Source organism: Octopus bimaculoides, chromosome 27, assembly GCF_046866305.1.
Source record: "Octopus bimaculoides isolate indiv1 chromosome 27, ASM4686630v1, whole genome shotgun sequence".
NCBI classification, from domain to species: Eukaryota; Metazoa; Mollusca; class Cephalopoda; order Octopoda; family Octopodidae; genus Octopus; species Octopus bimaculoides.
The window spans coordinates 19,086,765-19,108,437 of record NC_142954.1 but is presented as its reverse complement, the minus strand read 5'-3'; the positions used below and the strand labels follow the sequence as shown (position 1 = coordinate 19,108,437).

The 21,673-nt window shown below is 41.0% G+C and overlaps 1 protein-coding gene across 4 annotated transcripts in view; it reads right to left on the bottom strand.

Annotated features, from left to right (window-relative positions):
- The window catches only part of LOC106868987 (protein C-mannosyl-transferase DPY19L3), a 48,277-nt gene that overhangs the window by 24,805 nt on the left and 1,799 nt on the right, over positions 1–21,673 (bottom strand). For all 4 annotated transcript variants that reach the window (XM_089343386.1, XM_089343388.1, XM_089343387.1 and 1 more), the window contains exons 2-5: positions 17,036–17,310; positions 7,118–7,208; positions 6,272–6,396; positions 2,504–2,649 (exon numbers count right to left, since the gene is read on the bottom strand). In XM_089343386.1, coding sequence (XP_089199512.1) covers positions 2,504–2,649; positions 6,272–6,396; positions 7,118–7,208; positions 17,036–17,299 — 626 coding nt within the window. In that variant the 5' untranslated portion in view covers positions 17,300–17,310. The remainder of the gene's footprint in view (positions 1–2,503; positions 2,650–6,271; positions 6,397–7,117; positions 7,209–17,035; positions 17,311–21,673) is intronic.

The following is a 21,673-nucleotide window of genomic DNA, read 5'->3' as shown; positions in this document are numbered from 1 at the left end:
ATGAAAGGCAAAGTCAATCTCAGTGGAATTTGAACTCAGAACATAGTGCTAGGCAAAACACCACTAAGCATCTCATCCAGCGTGCTAACGATTCTGCCAGCTCTCCACCTTCACAATAATAATAATAATAATAATAATAATAATAATAATCATCATTTAACGTCCGCTTTCCATGATAGCATGGGTTGGACAATTTGACTGGGGACTGGCGAACCAGATGGCTACACCAGGCTCCAATCTGATCTGGCAGAGTTTCTACAGCTGGATGCCCATCCTAACGCCAACCACTCCGAGAGTGTAGTGGGTGCTTTTTACATGCCACTAGCACGAAGGCCAGTCAGGTGGATACTGGCAACGGCCATGCTCAAATTGTGTTTTTTACATGCCACCTGCACAGGAGTCAGTCCAATGTTTTGTTCACATGCCACCGCCACAAGTGCCAGTAAGGTGAAATAATAATAATAACAATAATAATAATAATCCTTTCCAGTGCATGGGTCAGATGGAGCTTGTTGAGGCAAATGCTCTATGGCTTGATGCCCTTCCTGTCACCAACCCTCACCTCTTTCCAATCATGGTAATATTTTCCGATAGCTAGACATGTTTTTCATGGAGGACTGAGAATTAATTTTGTTGCATATATAATGGTGATGCTCATTTACAACCATCATATCGTGCCTCGACTGGGATACACTCAAACGCTATCTCTCTCTCATATATACAATATCATCCTTTATCATCTGTTTTCCATGCTGACATGGACGGTTTGACCAGAGCAGGCAAGCTGGGGAGCTGCACCAGGTTTGGTTTCTATAGCTGGATGCCCTTCCTAACACCAACCACTTTACAGTGTGCGCTGGATGCTTTTAATGTGACACCAGCACGAATACTTTCACATGACACTGGCATGTCTGCCATTTATATGGCACTAGTGCAGGACTCTTGCAAGCCAATTCTCTTCACCAAGGGAAGTGGCCTTAACACTTCGGCTGTAGAGGATGGCTCTTCTTGAGTACAGTAAGGCACCAAACATCTCAGTCCTTTGTCATCTCATCTAAAAGATTCAGTGTCCTGTGGTTGTCTCCCATACTCTTGGGTCTCCTTCTTCCACATGCTCCATCCACTTTGAGGGCTTCTTTCAGTTTCTGTCTACCAAATCCACTTACAAAGATTTGGTCAGCCTAGGGCTATAGCAGAAGACACTTGTTCAAGGTGCTGCACAGTGGGACTGAACCCAAGACCACACAGTTGGGAAGCAAGCTTCTTAGCCACTCAGCCATGCTTGAGCTGGTCAGAGAATATATTTATCCTGCATCTAATTGGAGCTAAATATCGTTTGTTAAGAAGAAAAAAAATGTGCTTCTGAGAATTGGGAAGTGTTTAAACATACATAGCTGTGTGTGAAAAGCTATGCTACATGGCAGTGAAACATGGGCTGTGACAGCTGAGGACATGTGTAGGCTTGAAAGAAATGAAACCAGTAAGCTTTGCAGCATGTGCAATGTCAGTGTGCATGTTTGACAGGGTGTAAGCATTTTGAGAGAAAAGTTAGTTTGAGAGATACAAATGCGCTGGTACAGTCATGTGACACATATGGACAAGAACAACTGTAAAGAAGTGCTGATCCCTAACTGCAGAGGGAACCTGTGGTGGAGGTAGACCCAGGAAGACATGGGATAAGGTGGTGAAGCATGATCTCCAATCTTTGGGCTTCACAGAGATAATGACTAGTGACTGAGACCTTGGGTGATATGCTGTGCTTGAGAAGACTCCCCAAGCCAAGAGAAATTGCAGTTTTGGCTGATACTGGGTCATGTAACCGGCACCCATACAGGTGGCATGTAAAAAGCACCTTTCAAATGTTGAGCTTCATGGAAGCAAAGTGGTTGAGCTCCTTTCGAATGTTGGGCCTCACGGAGGCAATGACCGAGACCTCTGGCATTATGTTGTGCTTGAGAAGACCCATCAAGCCAAGTAAAATCACAGTTGAGGCAGATGCCAGTGTCATGCAAATGGCACCTGTGCCAGTGGCATGTAAAAGTGCCTATCAAGCATTGGGCCCCACAGAGGCAAGGACGGAGACCATCTGGCATTATGCTGGACTTTGAGTGTTGGGCCTCATGAAGGCAATGACAGAGTCCATTTGGCTTTATGCCGTGCTTGAAAAGAAGATACATCAAGCCAAGTAAAACCACAGTTGTGGCAGATACTGGTGTCACGCAAATGGCTCCCATGCAGGTGGTATGTAAAAGCACCCATTACACTCTTGGAGTGGTTGGCATTAGGAAGGGCATCAATGCCAAATCAGACTGAAGTCTGGTGTAGCCTTCCAGCTTGCCAGCCATGGTCAAACTGTCCAGCCCATGCCAGCATGGACAATGGGCGTTAAATGATGATATATAGTCTTTGAATGGTGCCAGTGATGAAAAGAGAGAGAGAAGAGAGAGGCAAAATGGAAGGATTATAATAGAGGAAGAATGTGGAGAGAAAGAACAAAACATACCTGTTGAAGATGTAAAAGCAAGCAGCAAGAATGCCGGTCAACCATGACTCACTTAACATCCATGCTGTAACGAACAGGGAACTGACCAAGGCACCGTGAAGGGAAAATATGGTGTGGATATAAAAGAAAACTGGCAGGAAATTCTTCTGTAGGAGAAAATAGGACAGTATGAGAGATATATTTATATATGTGTGTGTGTGTGTGTGTGTGTCTAATATATTTAATGTATCTAATTTGTTTATTAGCATAACAGCCTCTACATCCACTTAACTTGATCCCTCTTAAAGCCATTCTTTACCTCGTGGAATGATTCCCCGTGAAGACACTGGAATCTAAGTTTGAATCTTTTGAGCACAACTAGATGTCTTCTAGACTAACAATCTCTGGATCTCATCTGTGGACTATATATATATATATATATATATATATATATATATAACCCTCAATTATCGCGGGTGTTACGTTCCAAAACCTCCCACAGAAATAATTAAAATCTAAAAAATTATAAACACCTATCAGCTGCAGAAACCTGTGACATGCTGAGGAGTCTGTGATATAAATTTACATATATTAGCCAGAAAAATTCATGATGTACAGAGTGCACGATAGGTGAACTGGGATATGGCAAGGGATTACTATATATATAATCAGCTTGGAACCTGGTACAAAGACATACTAGTGTACTATCAATGGGAATATCAGTCAACCCATTGTTGAAGGCATCATCATCATCATCTAATGACAGTATTCCATGCTGGAATGGGTTGGATGGTTCAACAGAATCTAACTAGCCTAAGGGTTGCGTTGATCACCAATGTCTACTTCGATAAATTTTCTGTGGATGGATGCCCTTTATAACATTAATCACTTTACAGAGCACAAAGGTGTGTTTTTCATGACACCAGCTTTATTGGGGGTCACCAAATAACTCGCTAGACAAGACCTCCCTCCACACCAGACAGAGCAGAGTATGCAGTGTTGAGAGAGGTGGCTTTAGGCTTGTAGCGGCACAAGCAGTCAGCTCCATATTGGATGAGATCTCACGGCAGCCATTGCCATCTCCGAGACTGGAGCGAGACCTCACCTGTATCTATTTGCCATGTGCAAGCTCACAACGAAGCTCATGATGGCAAACTCTATAAAAGGAAGAAACCACGAGGTTCAATCTCTTTTTCCTCACGACCGCTCGCAGAGCGCACTTCACTGGCTGGGCCTCTAGGCTAACCTGCTTGTCGTCTCTCTTGTGGCAATGGGCCCGCATAACGGAGAATGACGAATTCATACCGCATGAGATGGCTGCAAAAGAGCAACGTACCACACCTTTGTATATATTGTAAATAAAAAAACTAATGGAGAACCTGTGTTTTGCCTAAGACTTCTTTACTCGACTGCTGGAGCCTTAAGCAACGCAAAGAACAAGAAATTAATGGTAGAAAGGCGATATTCAACCAATATCGAGAACCTTTCCTCTCATTATAGGTTCTAGGTATAGAGATGTGTAAGTAAAGGCATGTAGTTTAGTGGTTAGGTGTAGTTTAGTGGTTCAGGATCGCAAGGTTGGGAGTTCAATTTCTAGTGGTGCGTTGTGTTCTGGAGCAAGATTCTTTATTTCCTGTTGCTCCAGACCACTCAGCTGGCAAAAATGAGTTGTACCTGTAATTCAAAAGGGGCCAGCCTTGTCACATTCTGTGTCATGCTGAATCTTCTGTAAAACTACATTAAAAGTAAGTGTGTCTGTGGAGTGCTCAGCCACTTGCACATTAATTTCACGAGCAGGTTGTTCTGCTGATCAGCTCAACCGGAACTCTCATCGTTGTAACCGATGAAGTACCAGTGCCAGAGAGACTAACATATGATAGAAAGATGGAAACAGGGGTCGTATGTAGAAGAAATGCAAGGCTACCCTTGCGAAAAAAAAAAAAGGGAGAAAGGACGTTTGAGATGAGTTATGAAGGCACACCCTCAAAGTACAGAAGGTGGGTACAGAGAGAATCGGAGCAGAGAACTGAGAATGGTTGGCTGGATAGATTTGCAAGGGCGTGAACAGAAAGTGAGAGAAGGAAGAGACGAGGACAGAAGTGAAAGCAGTGAATGGTGAACGCGGATGGCAGTGTAGATAATGGTGAGTCTCAGTTTGGTGGGGACGTAAAGGAAATAGGGGTGGGTCATGGAGAAGGAGGGGGTGATAGGTAGTAATACATAAAATAGAAAAAACAAGGCAGAACACATTGCTTGTGCGATTTGAAAGCCATATTTGCTGAAAACTGTAAAGTCGATGCATTAATCCTTTAATATTTAGACCGGTCAAATCAGGCCAAAATATTCTACCTGTTTTATGTTCAAAATGACCAGATCTAGCCTGTCACACCTACCCTGCAATGCAATTCTAAAAATATACAAACATACCATTGTAATCTCAAAGCAACAAGATGATGCAAAACAATGTGAATAAATAAGTATTACACTTGACAGAGTAATCTGAATGCTAAAGAGTTAAACCAGCCATAACTAACTCAAATACTCTGCCCATCTTATGTTTAAACTGGCTAGATCCAGCCTCTCACACTTACCTGACAATGTCATTCTAAAAATAAGCAATCACAATATTAAAATGTGAAGGCTACAAGATAACACAGGATTAATTAAAAACTGTGTGAATAATTAAGAATTACATTCGACAGAGCACTCTGATTGTTAAAGGGTTAAAATGAGGCTAAAATGTTTTTCTTGCGTAGAAGAAAGGATCAAATTTTAGTTTTTGGTCCTCCAAAATAACATCATTTGAATTCTGGTTTTGTGTAGTTTAGGGCTTGCGGAGGCGCAATGGCCCAGTGGTTAGGGCAGCAGACTCGCGGTTTCGATTCCCAGACCGGGCGTTGTGAGTGTTTATAGAGCGAAAACGCCTAAAGCTCCACGGGGCTCCGGCAGGGGATGGTGGCGAACCCTGCTGTACTCTTTCACCACAACTTTCTCTCACTCTTACTTCCTGTTTCTGTTGTGCCTATAATTCAAAGGGTCAGCCTTGTCACACTGTGTCACACTGAATATCCCCGAGAACTACCTTAAGGGTACACGTGTCTGTGGAGTGCTCAGCCACTTGCACGTTAATTTCACGAGCAGGCTGTTCCGTTGATCAGATCAGCTGGAACCCTCGACGTCATAAGCGACGGAGTGCCAACAACTGCAGTTTAGGGCTTAATGATAGGTGTAAATATCTGCTGTATAGGTCTTTAACCCTTTAGCATCTAAATTGGCCATATCTGGCCCAAATATTCCCCCTGTTTTATGTTCAAACTGTCAAAACCTGGCTTCTTACACCTGTCCTACAATGTCATTCTAAAATATATATATAGTCACTCATTGAAATCTCAAAGCTATGAGATAATGGATGATTAACCCATTACCTACCAGTAATCTCGTATGAGATCACTTAAAAATTACAAATTTCGTAATTATCTGTCAATATTTACACATATCTAACCTTTTTGCTATATCTACTAGGTATATTTCTCTGATATTCAAATGAGGTTTGCTAATTTTACACCCAATATCTCACTTATTTCTATTTAAAATGTTATTTTGAAATGTTATTTTGATCATTCCAGCGTGTTTCTAAGGCTGTTTTATGCTAGAAATCAAAGTTTCATAAAAAAATTCCAGTTAATAGAATTATGAGAGGTAATGGGTTAATTGAAAGCATGGGAATTAATAAGCATTACGTTTGACAGGGTGATCTGATTGCTAAAGAGTTAAGAGTCAAGGACTTACATGAATGACGGTGAAACTCCTGTAAATAGTGGCAAGGATTATTTCCTGGTAAATGTTCATCCTCTCAATCACGTTGATGGTGCTGGGGAACTCAGTGAGGTTGTCGTCTGTCAGGCTATTGATTCCTTTTATGGTAAGACCGAAGGAAAGGAAGAAACGATAGATAAATAAATGGTTGAAAGAAAAAAAAAAATGAAAAAAGAGAGAGAGAGAGAGAATTAAAGAAAGAAACAGAGAAAGAGAAAACAAAGGCAACTGAGTCAAAGGCTGTGTATGAAGACAGTTGCATCAAGAGGCACCGATGTCTAATTGTGGAAGGAACGTGTGGAAAGGGTAGACTCAGGAAGATGTGGGATGAAGTGGTGAGAAAGGATCTTCAAATGTTGGGTCTCACAGGGGCCCAAGACTCCTGGTGGTTTGCTGTGCTTGAGAAGACACGTCAAGCTAAGTGAATACGTGGTTGTCCTTGGATACGAGCATGTCTCCTGCATCCCTTTTCAGCTGAGCATTCCTAATCTTGTGGGCTCGTGGGTGCTGGTGCCACATAAAATGTGCCCATACTGGTGCAATGTAAAAGCACCTGAGACTGAAAGACGCCTGTCATGTATATGTATGTGTGTGTCCCCTCCACCACTGTTTGACAACTGGTGGTGGTGTGTTTATGTCTATAACTTAGCAGTTCAACAAAAGTGTTTGATAGAATAAATACCAGGTTTGAAATAAATAAGTACCGAGGTCAATTCATTCAACTAGAAAAAAAAAAAATCTTCAAGGTGGTGCCTCAGCATGGCCACAGTCAAATGATTGAAACAAGAAAAAGATAAAAAAATAAATAACAGCAATCACCTTCCATTATTGATGGAGCATTCACCATCTGCTTATAATAGGAATAGTACAAGCCCGACTCCGTTCGGAATGATATTTCTCGTTCTAACTCCTGTAAAGAATTAACAGCAACAAGAAGGATTAAATGAATGGCATATAATACTAGTTTCAAATTTTAGTACAAGGTCAACAGTTATAGAGAAGGGGGTAAGTTGATTACATTGACTCCAGCACATGACTGGTACTTATTTTATCGATCCCCGAAGGGATGAAAAGCAAACTTGACTCTGGTGATATTTGAACTCAGAATGTGAAGATAGATGAAATAGCGCTAAGCATTTTGCCTGGCGTGCTAACAATTCTGCTGGCTCACTACTCTTTTGATGATGATGATGATAATAATAATAATAATGGTTTCAAATTTTGATACAAGACCAGCAATTTCGGTGAGGGGATACATTAACCCCCGCCCCCAGCGTTCGATTGGTACTTATTTTATCAATGTCAGGAGGATGAACAACCATAAAGATGGATTAAATGTCACTAAGAATTTTGCCTGGCATGCTAACAATTCTGCCAGCTCGCTGCCTTTAATAATAAAAATCTTTACTACTATAGGCACAAGGCCTGAAATTTTGGGGGAGAGGGCCAATCGATTAGATTGACCTCAGTTCTTAACTGGTACTTAATTTATCGACCCCAGAAGGATGAAAGGCAAAGTCAACCTCAGCGGAATTTGAACACAAAAAACCTTTCTACTACAGGCAAGAGGCCTGAAATTTTGTGGGAGAACCCAGCATACAACTGGTATTCATTTTGGCTGATACTGGGTCATGAATGAAAGACAGAACTGACCCTGGTGGCATTTGAACTCAGAATGTCAAGTCGGAAGAAATGCTGCTAGGCATATTTCCTGGCATGGTAACAATTGTGTCAACTTAAAGAATAATATATTCATCATCATCTGCTTTCCATACTGGCATGGGTTGGATGATTTGACTGAGGACTGGTGAACCGGATGGCTGCACCAGTCTTCAATCTGATCTGGCAGAGTTTCTACAGCTGGATGCCCTTCCTAACGCCAACCACTCTGAGAGTGTAGTGGGTGCTTTTACGTGCCACCGGCATGAAGGCCAGTCAGGCACTACTGGCAACGGCCACACTCAAATGGTGTTTTTTATGTGCCACCTGCACAGGAGCCAATCCAGCAGCAATGGTAACAACCTCACTCGAATGTTTTTTCGTGCAACCGGCACAAGTGCCAGTAATGCAACACTGGTAACGATCACGCTCAAATGGTGCCTTTCATGTGCCACCGACATGGGAGCCAGACAGCTGCTCTGGCTGTGATCCTGCTCGAATGAGGCTGTTAGCGCTCCACTGGCACAGGTGCCAGTCATCGAATTTGGTTCGATTTCGATTTCACTTGCCCCAACAGGTCTTCGCAAGCAAAGTTTAGTGTTCAATGAAGGAAAGGTTGGCATGAAAGAACAATATATTATTAGAAACAATGCTACACTTAGAGAAGCTGTTGAAGGTGTTCTTTGGGGCATCTACATGATAGTTCTATCTTCCAGAAATAATAGCAAAATCTCCCTCAAATCATGTTAGACTCATCTCAGGGGCTGAAATGGTAGAGTTGTCAGAACATTGTATGAAATACTTTGGAGTATCCTTTATGGAGCTCTGTGCTCTGAGGTTGAATCCTGGCTAGGTCAAATCTGGGTTTCATTCTTCTGGGGTCAATAAACAAAGTACCAGTCAAAATACAGGGGTCAATTCTCTTATCTCTTTTTCACTCTTCTTCCCTCTCTCACTTGTCCCCTCTTTAGCTTTCATTGAATTCACTACATTGCACTGGGACCACATAACACCACTACAACCACCATGCACCTCTACACACCACCACCACCACCACCACCACCACACAACCATGTAACCACTACATAGCCACCACTGCCATACACCACCACCAGATACTACTACACATACATGTCTGCCTGGCGCTCCGTTAGTTATGACATTGAGGGTTCCAGTTGACCTAATCAATGGAACAGCCAGCTTGTGAAAGTAACATGCATGTGGCCGAGGACTCCACAGACGCATGTACCCCTGATGTAGTTCTCAGGAAGATACAGTGTGACACAGAATGTGACAAGGCCGGCCCTTTGAATTACTGGTACAACTCGTTTTTGGGAGCTGAGAGGACTGGAACAACGTAGAAGGAAGGAAGGAAGGATAGATGAACAGGCAGACAGACAAACAGATAAATAGATAAATAGATAGATAGCTACGGCATTGTCAGGTATGATGATGTGGGTCCCAATCAAAGGAACAGCCTGCTTGTGAAATTAACGAGCAGGTGGTTGAGTACCCCACAGACGTATGTACCCTTGATGTAGTTCTCAGGGAGATTCAGTGTGATACAGAATGTTACAAAGCTGATCCTTCGAAATACAACTTGTTTTTGAGAGCTGAGTGGAGTGGTGCAACATGAAATAGAATGTCTTGCTTAAGGACAGAATGTGCTGCTGGGAATTGAACTCACAACCTTATGCTCATGAGCCACACACGTTCACCACAACACACAACCACCACTACTACTATAGTGACCTGAGCCTGTCCTTCCAAGAAAGATCTCACCTTAATGTTGGTAAACCATAAATAGTTCTCGTGTAGTTGAGCCATGTAGCGAGCATGTTTCCAGCCACAAATGCAGCAGACGGATGCACCAAGTGCAATGCTGACCAACCAGATAAGGTTCCAAAGCAAGGTGGACCCTGTCTGTGCGTCTACGCTGGATTCTGCAGTGTTGCTGATCTGGGTCTGCTTCTTCTGGCCATTGGTGGTGGACCGCTTCTTATGACGGTGTCGTGGTTCGGACATCAGTGAAGAGTGTGTGTGTGTGTGTGTGTGTGTGTGAGATAGATAGATAGATAGATAGATAGACAGACGGATAGATAGATAGACAGATAGATAGACGGATAGATAGACAGACGGATAGATAGATAGACAGATATATAGATAGATAGATAGATAGAGACTATATGTGTGTGCAAGAGAAGAAGAGACAGGAATAGAAACTGACAGAGAGACTGTATGGGAAAGAGAGGGAGGGAGAGAGAGAGGGATAAAAATGGAGAGAGAGAGAGACAGACAGACTGTGCGTGTGAGAGAAAAAGAGGGAGGGAGGGAGAGGGTGACAGATATAGAAGCAGAGTATGTGGGAGAGAGAGAGAGGAGTGAGAGCACGTGTGTGTGTGTGAGAGAGAGTGGGGGTGAGAATGTGTGCGCGTGTGTGTGTGTGTTTATGTATGTATGTGATCATCATCATCATCATCATCATCATCGTTTAACGTCCGCTTTCCATGCTAGCATGGGTTGGACGATTTGACTGAGGACTGGTGAAACCGGATGGCAACACCAGGCTCCAGTCTGATTTGGCAGAGTTTCTACAGCTGGATGCCCTTCCTAACGCCAACCACTCAGAGAGTGTAGTGGGTGCTTTTACGTGTCACCCGCACGAAAACGGCCACGCTCGAAATGGTGTCTTTTATGTGCCACCCGCACAAGCCAGTCCAGGGGCACTGGCAACGATCTCGCTCGAAAATCCTACAGGAGCCAGTCAGGCGGTACTGGCAACGGCCACGCTCAAAATGGTGCATCTCATGTGCCACCCGCACAAGAACCAGTCCAGGGGCACTGGCAACGATCTTACTTGGCTTGCCGGGTCTTCTCACGCACAGCCCATTTCCAAAGGTCTCGGTCCGTAGTCATCGCCTCGGTGAGGCCCAATGTACGAAGGTCTTGCCTCACCACCTCAGCCCAGGTCTTCCTGGGCCTACCTCTTCCACGGGTTCCCTCAACTGTTAGGGTGTGGCACTTTTTCACGCAGCTATCCTCCTCCATTCTCACCACATGTCCATACCAGCGCAATCGTCTCTCTTGCACGCCACAACTGATGCTTCTAATGTTCAGCTTTTCTCTCAAGATACTTACACTCTGACGGGTATTCACATTGACATTACACATCCAACGGAGCATACTGGCTTCATTCCTTGCGAGCTTACGTATGTCCTCAGCAGTTACAGCCCATGTTTCACTGCCATGTAGCATGGTTGTTCGTACGCATGCGTCATATAGTATAGAAGGATAACGGGTTAACGCCGTTAGTAAGAGAGGTTAAGAATGTAGAAGAGGAGGGTGGAACACTGTAACAAAATGCATTGAGTGAAGTTAAAATGAAGTTAAAAGCAATTAAGAATTAGACAAGGGGATATGAAAAAAATGGCAAAGTGGAAAATGTGGAAAAGTATGTATGGAAATATTTGCGTGTTGTTTTGAATGTGTGAATAAGCAAGTATGTGTTTGAGTTTGTGTGTGTGAGAATGAGATAGACAGAATGTGTCTGAATTAGTGTGCGTGGTGAATGAATGAATGGGAATGCATAAATAAGTGGCAACAAGAATGAATTACAAGTGTATATACAAGCGTATAGGTGTGTGTGTGTGTATGTGTGTGTGTGAAGATAGGAAGATAGACAAATAAATAGATAGATAGAGAGGTAGATAGACAGAGAGGCAGATAGACAGAGAGGCAGACAGACAGACAGACAGACAGACAGACAGACAGACAGACAGACAGGTAAACAAGAGAGAAAGAACTATTGCGTGTGCAGTATAAGCCTGGGTTTACAAATCACAGAAAAGTTCTCGGGTCCTTCTCAACACTTGGTCTCCACTTAGTATTTGGCTCTGTCAAACTCTGTAGTAGTAGTAGTAGTAGTAGTAGTAGTGAGTGGTGGTAGTAATGGTTGAGAGACAGTGTGTGAGTGGGGGAAGAGAAAGAGGGAGGACCAAAGTGCATAGAATGAAGAGACAAAGAGAGGGAGGAGTAGGATGAGGAAGAGAAGGTGAATAGGTCTGACGTGTGTGTGTGTGTGTGTGTGTGTGTGTGTGACAGGGAGTGTGTGTGCATGTATATGTCCATGTGTGTGTGTAGGAGAGAGAGAGAGAGAGAGAAACAGGGAGAGAGAGAGAGAGACAGACAAACAGAGAATGTGTGCATCTGTTTGTACATGTGCCTGTCTATGTGTGTATATATATATATATATATATATATACGTGTTGATGTGTGTGAGGGGAAGAGAGACAGACAGACAGAGAGAATGTGTGTGTGTGTGTGTGTGTGTGTGTGTGTGTGTGTGTGTATAACAGGTTGTGGCAAGAATCTATACGGATTAAAACAGATTTATGAAGTGATTTTTGCAAGACCTAGAGAAAATTTCTTTTCTTTTTCTTTTTGGTAAGCAAATGTGTACAAACACACACACACACACACACACACATATACATACACACATACCCCAAAATCCATAAACACAAACCAACATAAATACACACATGCACACACACACAAATATATAGCATCATGCACTAACCTTAACAGCTGTTACCAAATCCACACACCTTTTCCTTCAAATTGATTTCTGTCTCGGGTACTATCAATTACATCCACCCATTCACATGCGTCAGTACCTAATTCATTGATTACCACTTATTTTATTGGTTTTGAAATGATGACAGGCAAAGCTGACCTGGGTAAGATTTGAACTCAGAATGCAACCAAATACCACAAGGTATTTTTGTCTTTTTTTTTTTGTCCCAATCCTGCCATCTATCTGTCCTTACATACCACAAAATGCTTCAAATGTTGCTCTCCTAATTTTACCATCTACCCACAATCACTGCATGAAATGCAAAGAGATTGGCGAAATTTGTGATTCAAGTCCCCCAGAAGGGGGTCGCCTGTGTGTCTCAATGACCATGAAAACTATATCAGCAGAGTGCAAACTTTTGTTAGGGCCTCACATGCTGGACAAGTGAAAGGATAGAGGCCAGATAGACAAAATACGGACCCCTTCTTCCTCAGTGGCAAAAGCGGGCTTGTGTAGGGCTTACAACCCTAACTAAAAAGTGAAACTGAAGTTACAGAAGTATTGACGATAATTGAAAACTAACAAAGCCAGAAGAGGGGAACTTTCCGTCAGAGAAAACCCACGAGGTGTTGAAGAATTCCTGGCTTTGAGTAAATGAAAATATCGGGGGGGATTAGTTATTTGTGATTTTATTCAACATATTCCCCTCTCTGGCATAAGAGTAATTAGTTGCTGTGTGCAAGAGAAAAGACTGTGCTCGTTTGGTCATGTGATGTGGATGGATGCTGACAGACATATAAAGAAGTGCTGATCTCGCAAAGTAGATGGTACATGTGGAAGTGGAAGACCCAGAAAGACGTGGGATGAAGTACTGAAGAACAATCTCAAGATGCTGAACCTTTCAGGTGAGATGACAAAGAACCGAGACACCTGGCACCTTCCTGTACTCAAGAGGACTTGTACTTCACAGTAGAAGTATTAAGACCGGTCCTTCTGGTGGTGTGGAACACTTGTGGCACTGTCACATAAAAGTGCCTGTGTGGTGCCATGTAAAAGCACCCAACACACACTGTAAAGTGGTTGGTGTTAGAAGGGCATCCAGCCACAGAAATCATGTCAAATCAGACTGGAGTCTGGTGCAGCTCTCTAGTTTACCAGCCCTGATCAAACTGTCCAACCCATGCCAGTATGGACAACAGACATTAAATGATGTGTGTGTGTGTTCTCAAATCATCGCATATATATGTATGTATATATCTATACACACAGACACCTCTATGTGCGTGTGTACCCTAGTCTTGATATCACATGATAGCTGTAAATGAGTACCATTGTCAAACAAGTGGGGTTGTTCATTTGTGGTCTTCCGTATAAAATATGTCTAGCTATGAGGAATTATTACCTTTCCAGGAAACAGGTGAGGCATGGCAACAGGAAGGAGCATCCGGCTGTAAAAATCTGCCTTAACAAATTCCATTTGACCCAGGCTAGTTTGGAAAAACTGGATATCAAAATGATGACGATGATGATACACACACACACACACACACACAGAAAAACACCTTAAGTTTTGTGTTACAAAAATGAACTAGCAGAGGGAGGTAATTAGAACAGCCGGTGACCACATCAAAACTTTGGCAAGCTGTTTCCACGAAATCAATGTAGATTTTATGTATATAAAAATATATATCATTATCATCATCATCTTCATTTTACATCTGTTTTCCATGCTGGCATGGGTTGGACAGTTTGACCAAAAACTGGGAAGCGGCACCAGGTTGCAGTCCGATTTGGCATGGTTTCAACAGCTGGATGCTCTTCATAATGCCAACCACTCCAAGAGTGTAGTGGGTGCTTTTTATGTGACAGTTACACAGAACTAGCATCGGCCACAACTACGATCTCACTTGACTTGACAAGTCTTCTCAAGAACGGTATATCACAAAAGGTCTTGATCACTTGTTGCTGCCTCTGTGAGGCCCAACGTTCAAGTGGTGCCGGTTACATGACACTGGCATCAGCCACAACTATGATTTCACTTGGCTTGATGGGTCTTCTCAATCACAGCATGTACCTCAATGTTCAAGGCTGCTTTTTACATGTCAGCTACTCAGCCACAACTATATATACATATATATAATAATATTATTAGGGACAAAATCCAAAATTACAGGTAAAAAACTCAATTAAAATCAATTTATAAAAAAAAATTAAAATTAAAATTAAATTGAGCCTTATAGATAAAGTATATATAAAATATATATAGTTTTAGGGAAAATAACCAATTTTCAAGAACTCATCGATTATGGATGAAGGGATGATTATTGAATGGTTATTATTTTGATATTATGATATTTTTTAAATAATTTTTCTATCTTTATATAATAAGTATTTCATATTAATTCATTTGGTACTTATTGTTGGTTGAGATATATATCTAATTATTGTTCTACTTACGATCTGACGAGTAGCTATATTTTTGAATAGAACTTATTTTCGATAATTTCAATTGATTTTAATCGATTTAAATTTCTTTTCTATTTGAAAATTGGTTATGAAACACGTGTAATCTTTTTATTATATTTATCTTATGATATTTACTTTACTTTATATTATACTCATTTATTGTGCTTTTAATTATTAATTTTTCTATATGTGATAGTGGATTTTCATCGATGAGTTCTTGAAAATTGGTTATTTTCCCTAAAACTATATATACATATATATATATATATATGTAAAAAGCACCATTCGAGTGTGATCATTACCAGCGTCGCCTTACTGGCACTTGTGCCAGTGGTACGTGGAAAAGAACATTTGAGCAAAGGCATTGCCAGTGCCGCTGGACTGGCTCCTGTGCAGGTGACATGTAAAAACACCATTTGAGCGTAGCCGTTGCCAGTACCGCCTGACTGGCCCTCATGCCGGTGGCACGTAACAGCACCCACTACACTCTCAGAGTGGTTGGCGTTAGGAAGGGCATCCAGCTGTAGGATCTCTGCCAGATCAGATTGGAGCCTGGTGTAGCCATCTGGTTTCACCAGTCCTCAGTCAAACTGTCCAACCCATGCTAGCAAGGAAAGCGGACGTTAAATGATGATGATGATGATGATGATGATGATATGCTCCGGCATCTGGGCGTGGCCAGTGGCCAATGCCAGTGTTGAGTAACTGACATGTTCATATTTGAATTCTTTGTGTTTCAATAATTTTTCTCTGCTTTTATTCATTCTTGAATTTCATGGACATATACTGGTAAACAAGCCGACACACAAAATCTCTAGTGCAACTTTATTTTATTAATGTACCTGAAGAGACCCAGAACAATGGGTCGAAACATGTTGTACTTAATAAAAGTCTAATACACATTCCATTTCCTATTTTATGAATACTATTACCCCAACTGCCACTGCGAAGTTCCTGGAGTAAACCTACAGATAACAACAGGTAACCTAAACTGACAGTGCTTTACTCATAATCTATTTATACATTTTGTATAATTTTTCCATTCTATATACATATATATACATACACACTCACAATTTGAGGATGCAATTTCCCCGTAAGTGAGAACAATATAGTTTTTTTTTATATACCTAATGGTCATTACCTAAAATGGTAATGACAAATTTTTAAGTTTGCTTGACATTTTATAAGTGTGAAAGGTATTAAAATTTCGATACTCTGTATCAAAGGTTCTGACAAGAATAGGCAGAAAATCAGAGTTTGAGGCAAGAAGACACTTTTGACCAATCAGAATTCTGTTTACATAATCAGCTTGATCAGTCACCTTCCTATGTCTGTTGAGTAAAGTGTCATCTAAGCACGTTTATTGGTAATTAAACTTATTTTGCAGCACTTGTGCGTATTTATCAGCTTTGTTTTTGCTGATAATCAACAACTTTTCCTGTGATCATGATTTGAGAAGACATACAGAAGTATGCTAAAGATTAGACATAATCTCTTGTAGGCAAGAAATGTAAAATAAAATTTATTATAAATACAAACACTTCATAATTTAATATTTTTCAATGTGATACGTGTTAAACAGAAATTATTTTTATTTAATGAAAATTTAATAAAATTTAATCATAAGTAAAATTATGCTAAATACAACTAAATTGAAAACCTTTTCACCTTGGCCATATCGGCAATTCTGAAAACTTTTGGGTGCAAATTTTACATGAGTAACTTTTTTTAATAATTTTTATCCTGAAAATCACCTGCGTAAATTACATAGGTGCACAAATTACATGGGTTTTTACGGTATATATGTGTGTGCGTGTCATTGTTTGTCCCTCACCACCACCTGACACCGGTATTGGTGTGTTTGCATCCATGTAACAATGCTTTGGCAAAAGAGACCAAAAGAATAAATATCGATTTTACAAAAACAAAAAAATATAAGTGCTGGAGTCGATACATTCAAGGTGGTGCCCCAGCATGGCCACAGTCTAATAACTGAAACAAGTAAAAGAATAAAAAATAAACATGGTACCTACTGAAATCTGAGAAAACCAAAGATAGTTGTCGTGCAAGGTGGACATGTACCTTGCATGTGCGTAACCAATAGCGATGGCAGCCAATATACCGGTTAGGCCCCACAAAATGGTCACACAATGTCCAGCACTGGAACGACTGTTTGGAGGAGAAGTTGCAGACGTTTTCTTCTTTTTGCTACCACGTTTGGCTTTCTTGTCATCTGCAGGAATGTTCTTCTGGTTGTTAGCCGAAGGTTTGGTGTGCCTCCGTTGTCTAGATTCCATCACTGAAATTTCTGAAGAAGAAACAGACATAATTAGATTTTTTTTATTACATATATATATATATATATATATATATATATATATATATATATATATATATATATATATATATATATATATATATATATATATTCTCTTTTACTCTCTTTTACTTGTTTCAATCATTTGACTGCGGCCATGCTGGAGCACCGCCTTTAGTCGAGCAAATCGACCCCAGGACTTATTCTTTGCAAGCCTAGTACTTATTCTATCAGTCTTTTTTGCCGAACCGCTAAGTTACGGGGATGCAAACACACCAGCATCGGTTGTCAAGCGAAGTTGGGGGAACAAACACAGACAGACAAACATATACACACACATACATATATATATATATTATTATTATTATTATTGTGGTTGTTTCTGCTATTATAATTGTTGCTGCAATAAAGTATCTTCAATGCATCGATTTTGAGCTCTATCTTTTAAGATATATATATATATATATATATATATATATACAACGGGCTTCTTTTAGTTTCTGTCTACCAAATCCACTCAGAAGGCTTTGGTCGACCCGAGGCTATAGTAGAAAACACTTGGACTGAACCCAGAACCATGTGGTTGGTAAGCAAGCTAGCTACTTACCACACAGCCACTCCTGTGCCTATATATATATATATATATATATATATATATATACACACACACACACACACATATAATCCTCTCACACCATCTCCGATGAAGGGATATAATAAATATCCTGGAAACAGCTGTAAGATCTATTTATAAATGTTCTATAATGTACACAGACTTTGTTTTTTTATCTCATTACGAAAAGTAAATCCTTATATATATATATATATATATATCATCAGATATATATATATATATATAGGTGTGGTCGTGGCAATATAGGCTTAGATGTGGCTATATAAGCACAGACGTGGTAATATATTTGCAAGCGTGGGTATATGGGTGGAGACGTGGTTGTGTGGTAAGAAGCTTACTTCGTAACTAAGTATCTATTGCATTTTTTCTTCTCCATTTATTTATATATAGGCGCAGGAATGGCTGTGTGGTAGGAAGCTTGCTTCATAACCACATGGTTCCAGGTTCAGTCCCACTCATGTCACCTTGGGCAAGTATCTTCTACTATAGCCTCGGACCGACCAAAGCCTTGTGAGTGGATTTGGTAAATGGAAACTGAAAGAAGCCTGTCGTATGTGCGTGTGTGAGTGTGTGTGTGTGTCTATGTTTGTCCACCTTCCGTTGCTTGACAACCAGTGTTGGTGTGTTTACATCCCTGAAACTTAGTGGTTCGGAAAAAGAGACCGAGAGAATAACTACTGGGCCTACAAAGAAAAAATCCTGGGGTCGATTTCTTCAACTAAAAGGCAGTGCTCCAGCATGGCCACAGTCAAATGACTGAAACAAGTAAAAGAATAAAAGAACATGTGCGTGTGTGTGTGTGTATAGATACATATCATCATCGTTTAACGTCTGTTTTCCATGCTGGCATGGGTTGGATGGTTTGACTGCGGACTGGCAAGCCAGGAGGCTGCACCAGGCTCCAGTCTGATCTGGTAATGTTTCTACAGCTCGTTGCCCTTCCTATCACTAATAACTCCGAGTGTGTAGTGGGTGCTCTTTTACCTGCCACCGGCACAGGGGCCAGTCAGGCGGCACTGGCAATGACCACGCTCAAATGGTGCCTTTTATGTTCCACCAGCACAGGATCCAGTCTGGCGCTACTGGATATACTCTCTTTACTCTTTTAGTTGTCTCAGTCATTTGACTGTGGCCATGCTGGAGCACCACCTTTAGTCAAGCAAATCGACCCCAGGACTTATTCTTTGTAAGCCTAGTACTTATTCTAACGGGCTCTTTTGCTGAACCGCTAAGTTACGGGGACGTAAACACACCAGCATCGGTCGTCAAATGATGTTGGGGGACAAACACAGACACACACACATATATATACGATGGGCTTCTTTCAGTTTCCGTCTACCAAATCCACTCACAAAGCTTTGGTCAGCCCGAGGCTATAGTAGAAGACACTTGCCCAAGGTGCCACGCAGTGGGACTGAACCTAGAACCATGTAGTTCGTAAGCAAGCTACTTACCACACAGCCACTCCTACATGGAGGGCTTAAACCAGAATTCTACCAAATGGTATTTCTATTTAATGAAATTTTCTACAAATAGCTTTCAGAGGGTGTAGGTTACAATTTTGCATAATTTTCTTTTTAATGAAATTTTCTACAAATAGCTTTCAGACAGGGTAGATTCTGTAAGAATTTAGTGTGGAAAAAGAAGAAAAAAAATGGTGTACCCACTCACACGTGTATTGTCACATATCACATATATTACAAAATGAAACTTGAAATTTTGGAAAAAAATTTGTCACTATGAGTACAGCTTTTTTTTTTTTTAGGGAATTCTGGTGCAAGCACCCCATATAACCTCTCGTAACTTCTTTTATTCTTTGGAATTTCCAGAAAATCTTTAAGAATTTGTGTTCTACACATGAGAATTCGTATGATTTACAAATTATTTTTTCTTAAATTTTGGTTTAAGCATCTCATATAACCTCTTGTAACTTTAAAATAAATTTTGGGCAATTTTCAGAAATTTTTTTGTGAATCTGTGTTCTACACATGAGAAATCATTGGATAACACAAAAAATTCTAGTTTGATTTTTAAAACTCCCCTCCAAAATTGTAAAATTTCCATTCTTTTTTTAGTATTTTTTTTTTAAGTATAAAATATGGACAGCCTGAATTTTTGGCTTAAATCCCAACAATGGATCATAATTTCCTTAGATGTATTTATGGGGAGAAAAATATTGTAAAACTTCAGTGACAAAGAAACAAGGAAGGTATCAGGTGGTGGTGAGATGTGCTAAAAACAACAGCTAAATTCCCCTTATATCACACTAATATAAAAAAAAAAATGTTTTTCCATAATCGTCTTCTACGAAAGCTTCAGGCCGACCAAAGCTTTGTGAGTGGATTTGGTAGGAGGAAACTGAAAGAAGCCCATTGTGCATGAATATATATTTGTGTTTTTCTCCGCTTCTCTCCCACCCCCATCGCTTGACAACCGATATTGGTGCGTTTACATCCCCGCTAGGCAAAAGTGGCCTTTAAGGCAGTGCTCCGGCATGGCCGCAATCAAATGACAGAAACGAATAAAAGAATATATGTGTGTGTGTGTGTTTGACTCCCACCACTGCTTAACAACCGGTGCTAGTGCGTTTACGTCCCCTTAACTTAGCAGTTTGGCAAAAGAATACCGATATAGGTATCAGATGACAACCGATATTGGTGCGTTTACATCCCCGTAACTTAGCGGTTCGGCAAAAGTGGCCTTTAATGTGGTGCTCCAGCATGGCCGCAGTCAAATGACTGAAACAAGTAAAAGAATAAATATGTGTGTGTGTGTTTGACTCCCACCACTGCTTAAAAACCGGTGCTAGTGCGTTTACGTCCCCTTAACTTAGCAGTTTGGCAAAGAATACCGATATAGGTACCAGATTTTAAAAAGAATTAGTACTGGAGTCGATTCGTTGGCACTCTGTTGCTTACGACGTCGAGGGTTCCAGTCGATCCGATCAACGGAACAGCCTGCTCGTGAAATTAACGTGCAAGTGGCTGAGCACTCCACAGACACGTGTACCCTAAACGTAGTTCTCGGGGATATTCAGCGTGACACAGAGTGTGACAAGGCTGACCCTTTGAATTACAGGCACAACAGAAACAGGAAGTAAGAATGAGAGAAAGTTGTGATGAAAGAGTACAGCAGGGTTCGCCACCATCCCCCTGCCGGAGCCTCGTGGAGCTTTAGGTATTTTCGCGATCGTATGACCGCGAGTCCGCTGCCCTTACTACTGGGCCATTGCGCCTCTACTGGAGTCGATACATTCAACTGAAAGCTCTTCAAGGCTATACCCCAGCATGGTCGCAGTCTAATGACTAAAACAAGAAAGAAACAAAAACGATCGCGTTAAGCAGACTGACGTTTCCAAAAGGTGACGACATCCCATAAAATTTGAACTGCTAAACGACCATAATAACAATGAAAATTTGGAATCACAATTAGCAAGATAAGCCTGCAACATATGGTTAGGTTGTCATATTTTAATGTAATGGGTAATAAATATGGTGGGGGGGGGGTCGTACTCGAAAGAAGCAACAGGTGGATTGAAACAAAATCAGTTGGAGGCGGCGCCCTAACAAGGCCGCAATGTCTCCGTGTGTTTTTGTGTGAAGTTATATGGAAAAGCAAAGCAATCTAATATTAAACTGAAGGAATGCTCAATAACTTTTTTATTAGAGTACATTTTTTTTTTGTTTTTGTTTGCAAAGAAGATGCTTGTCTAAAAGCCGT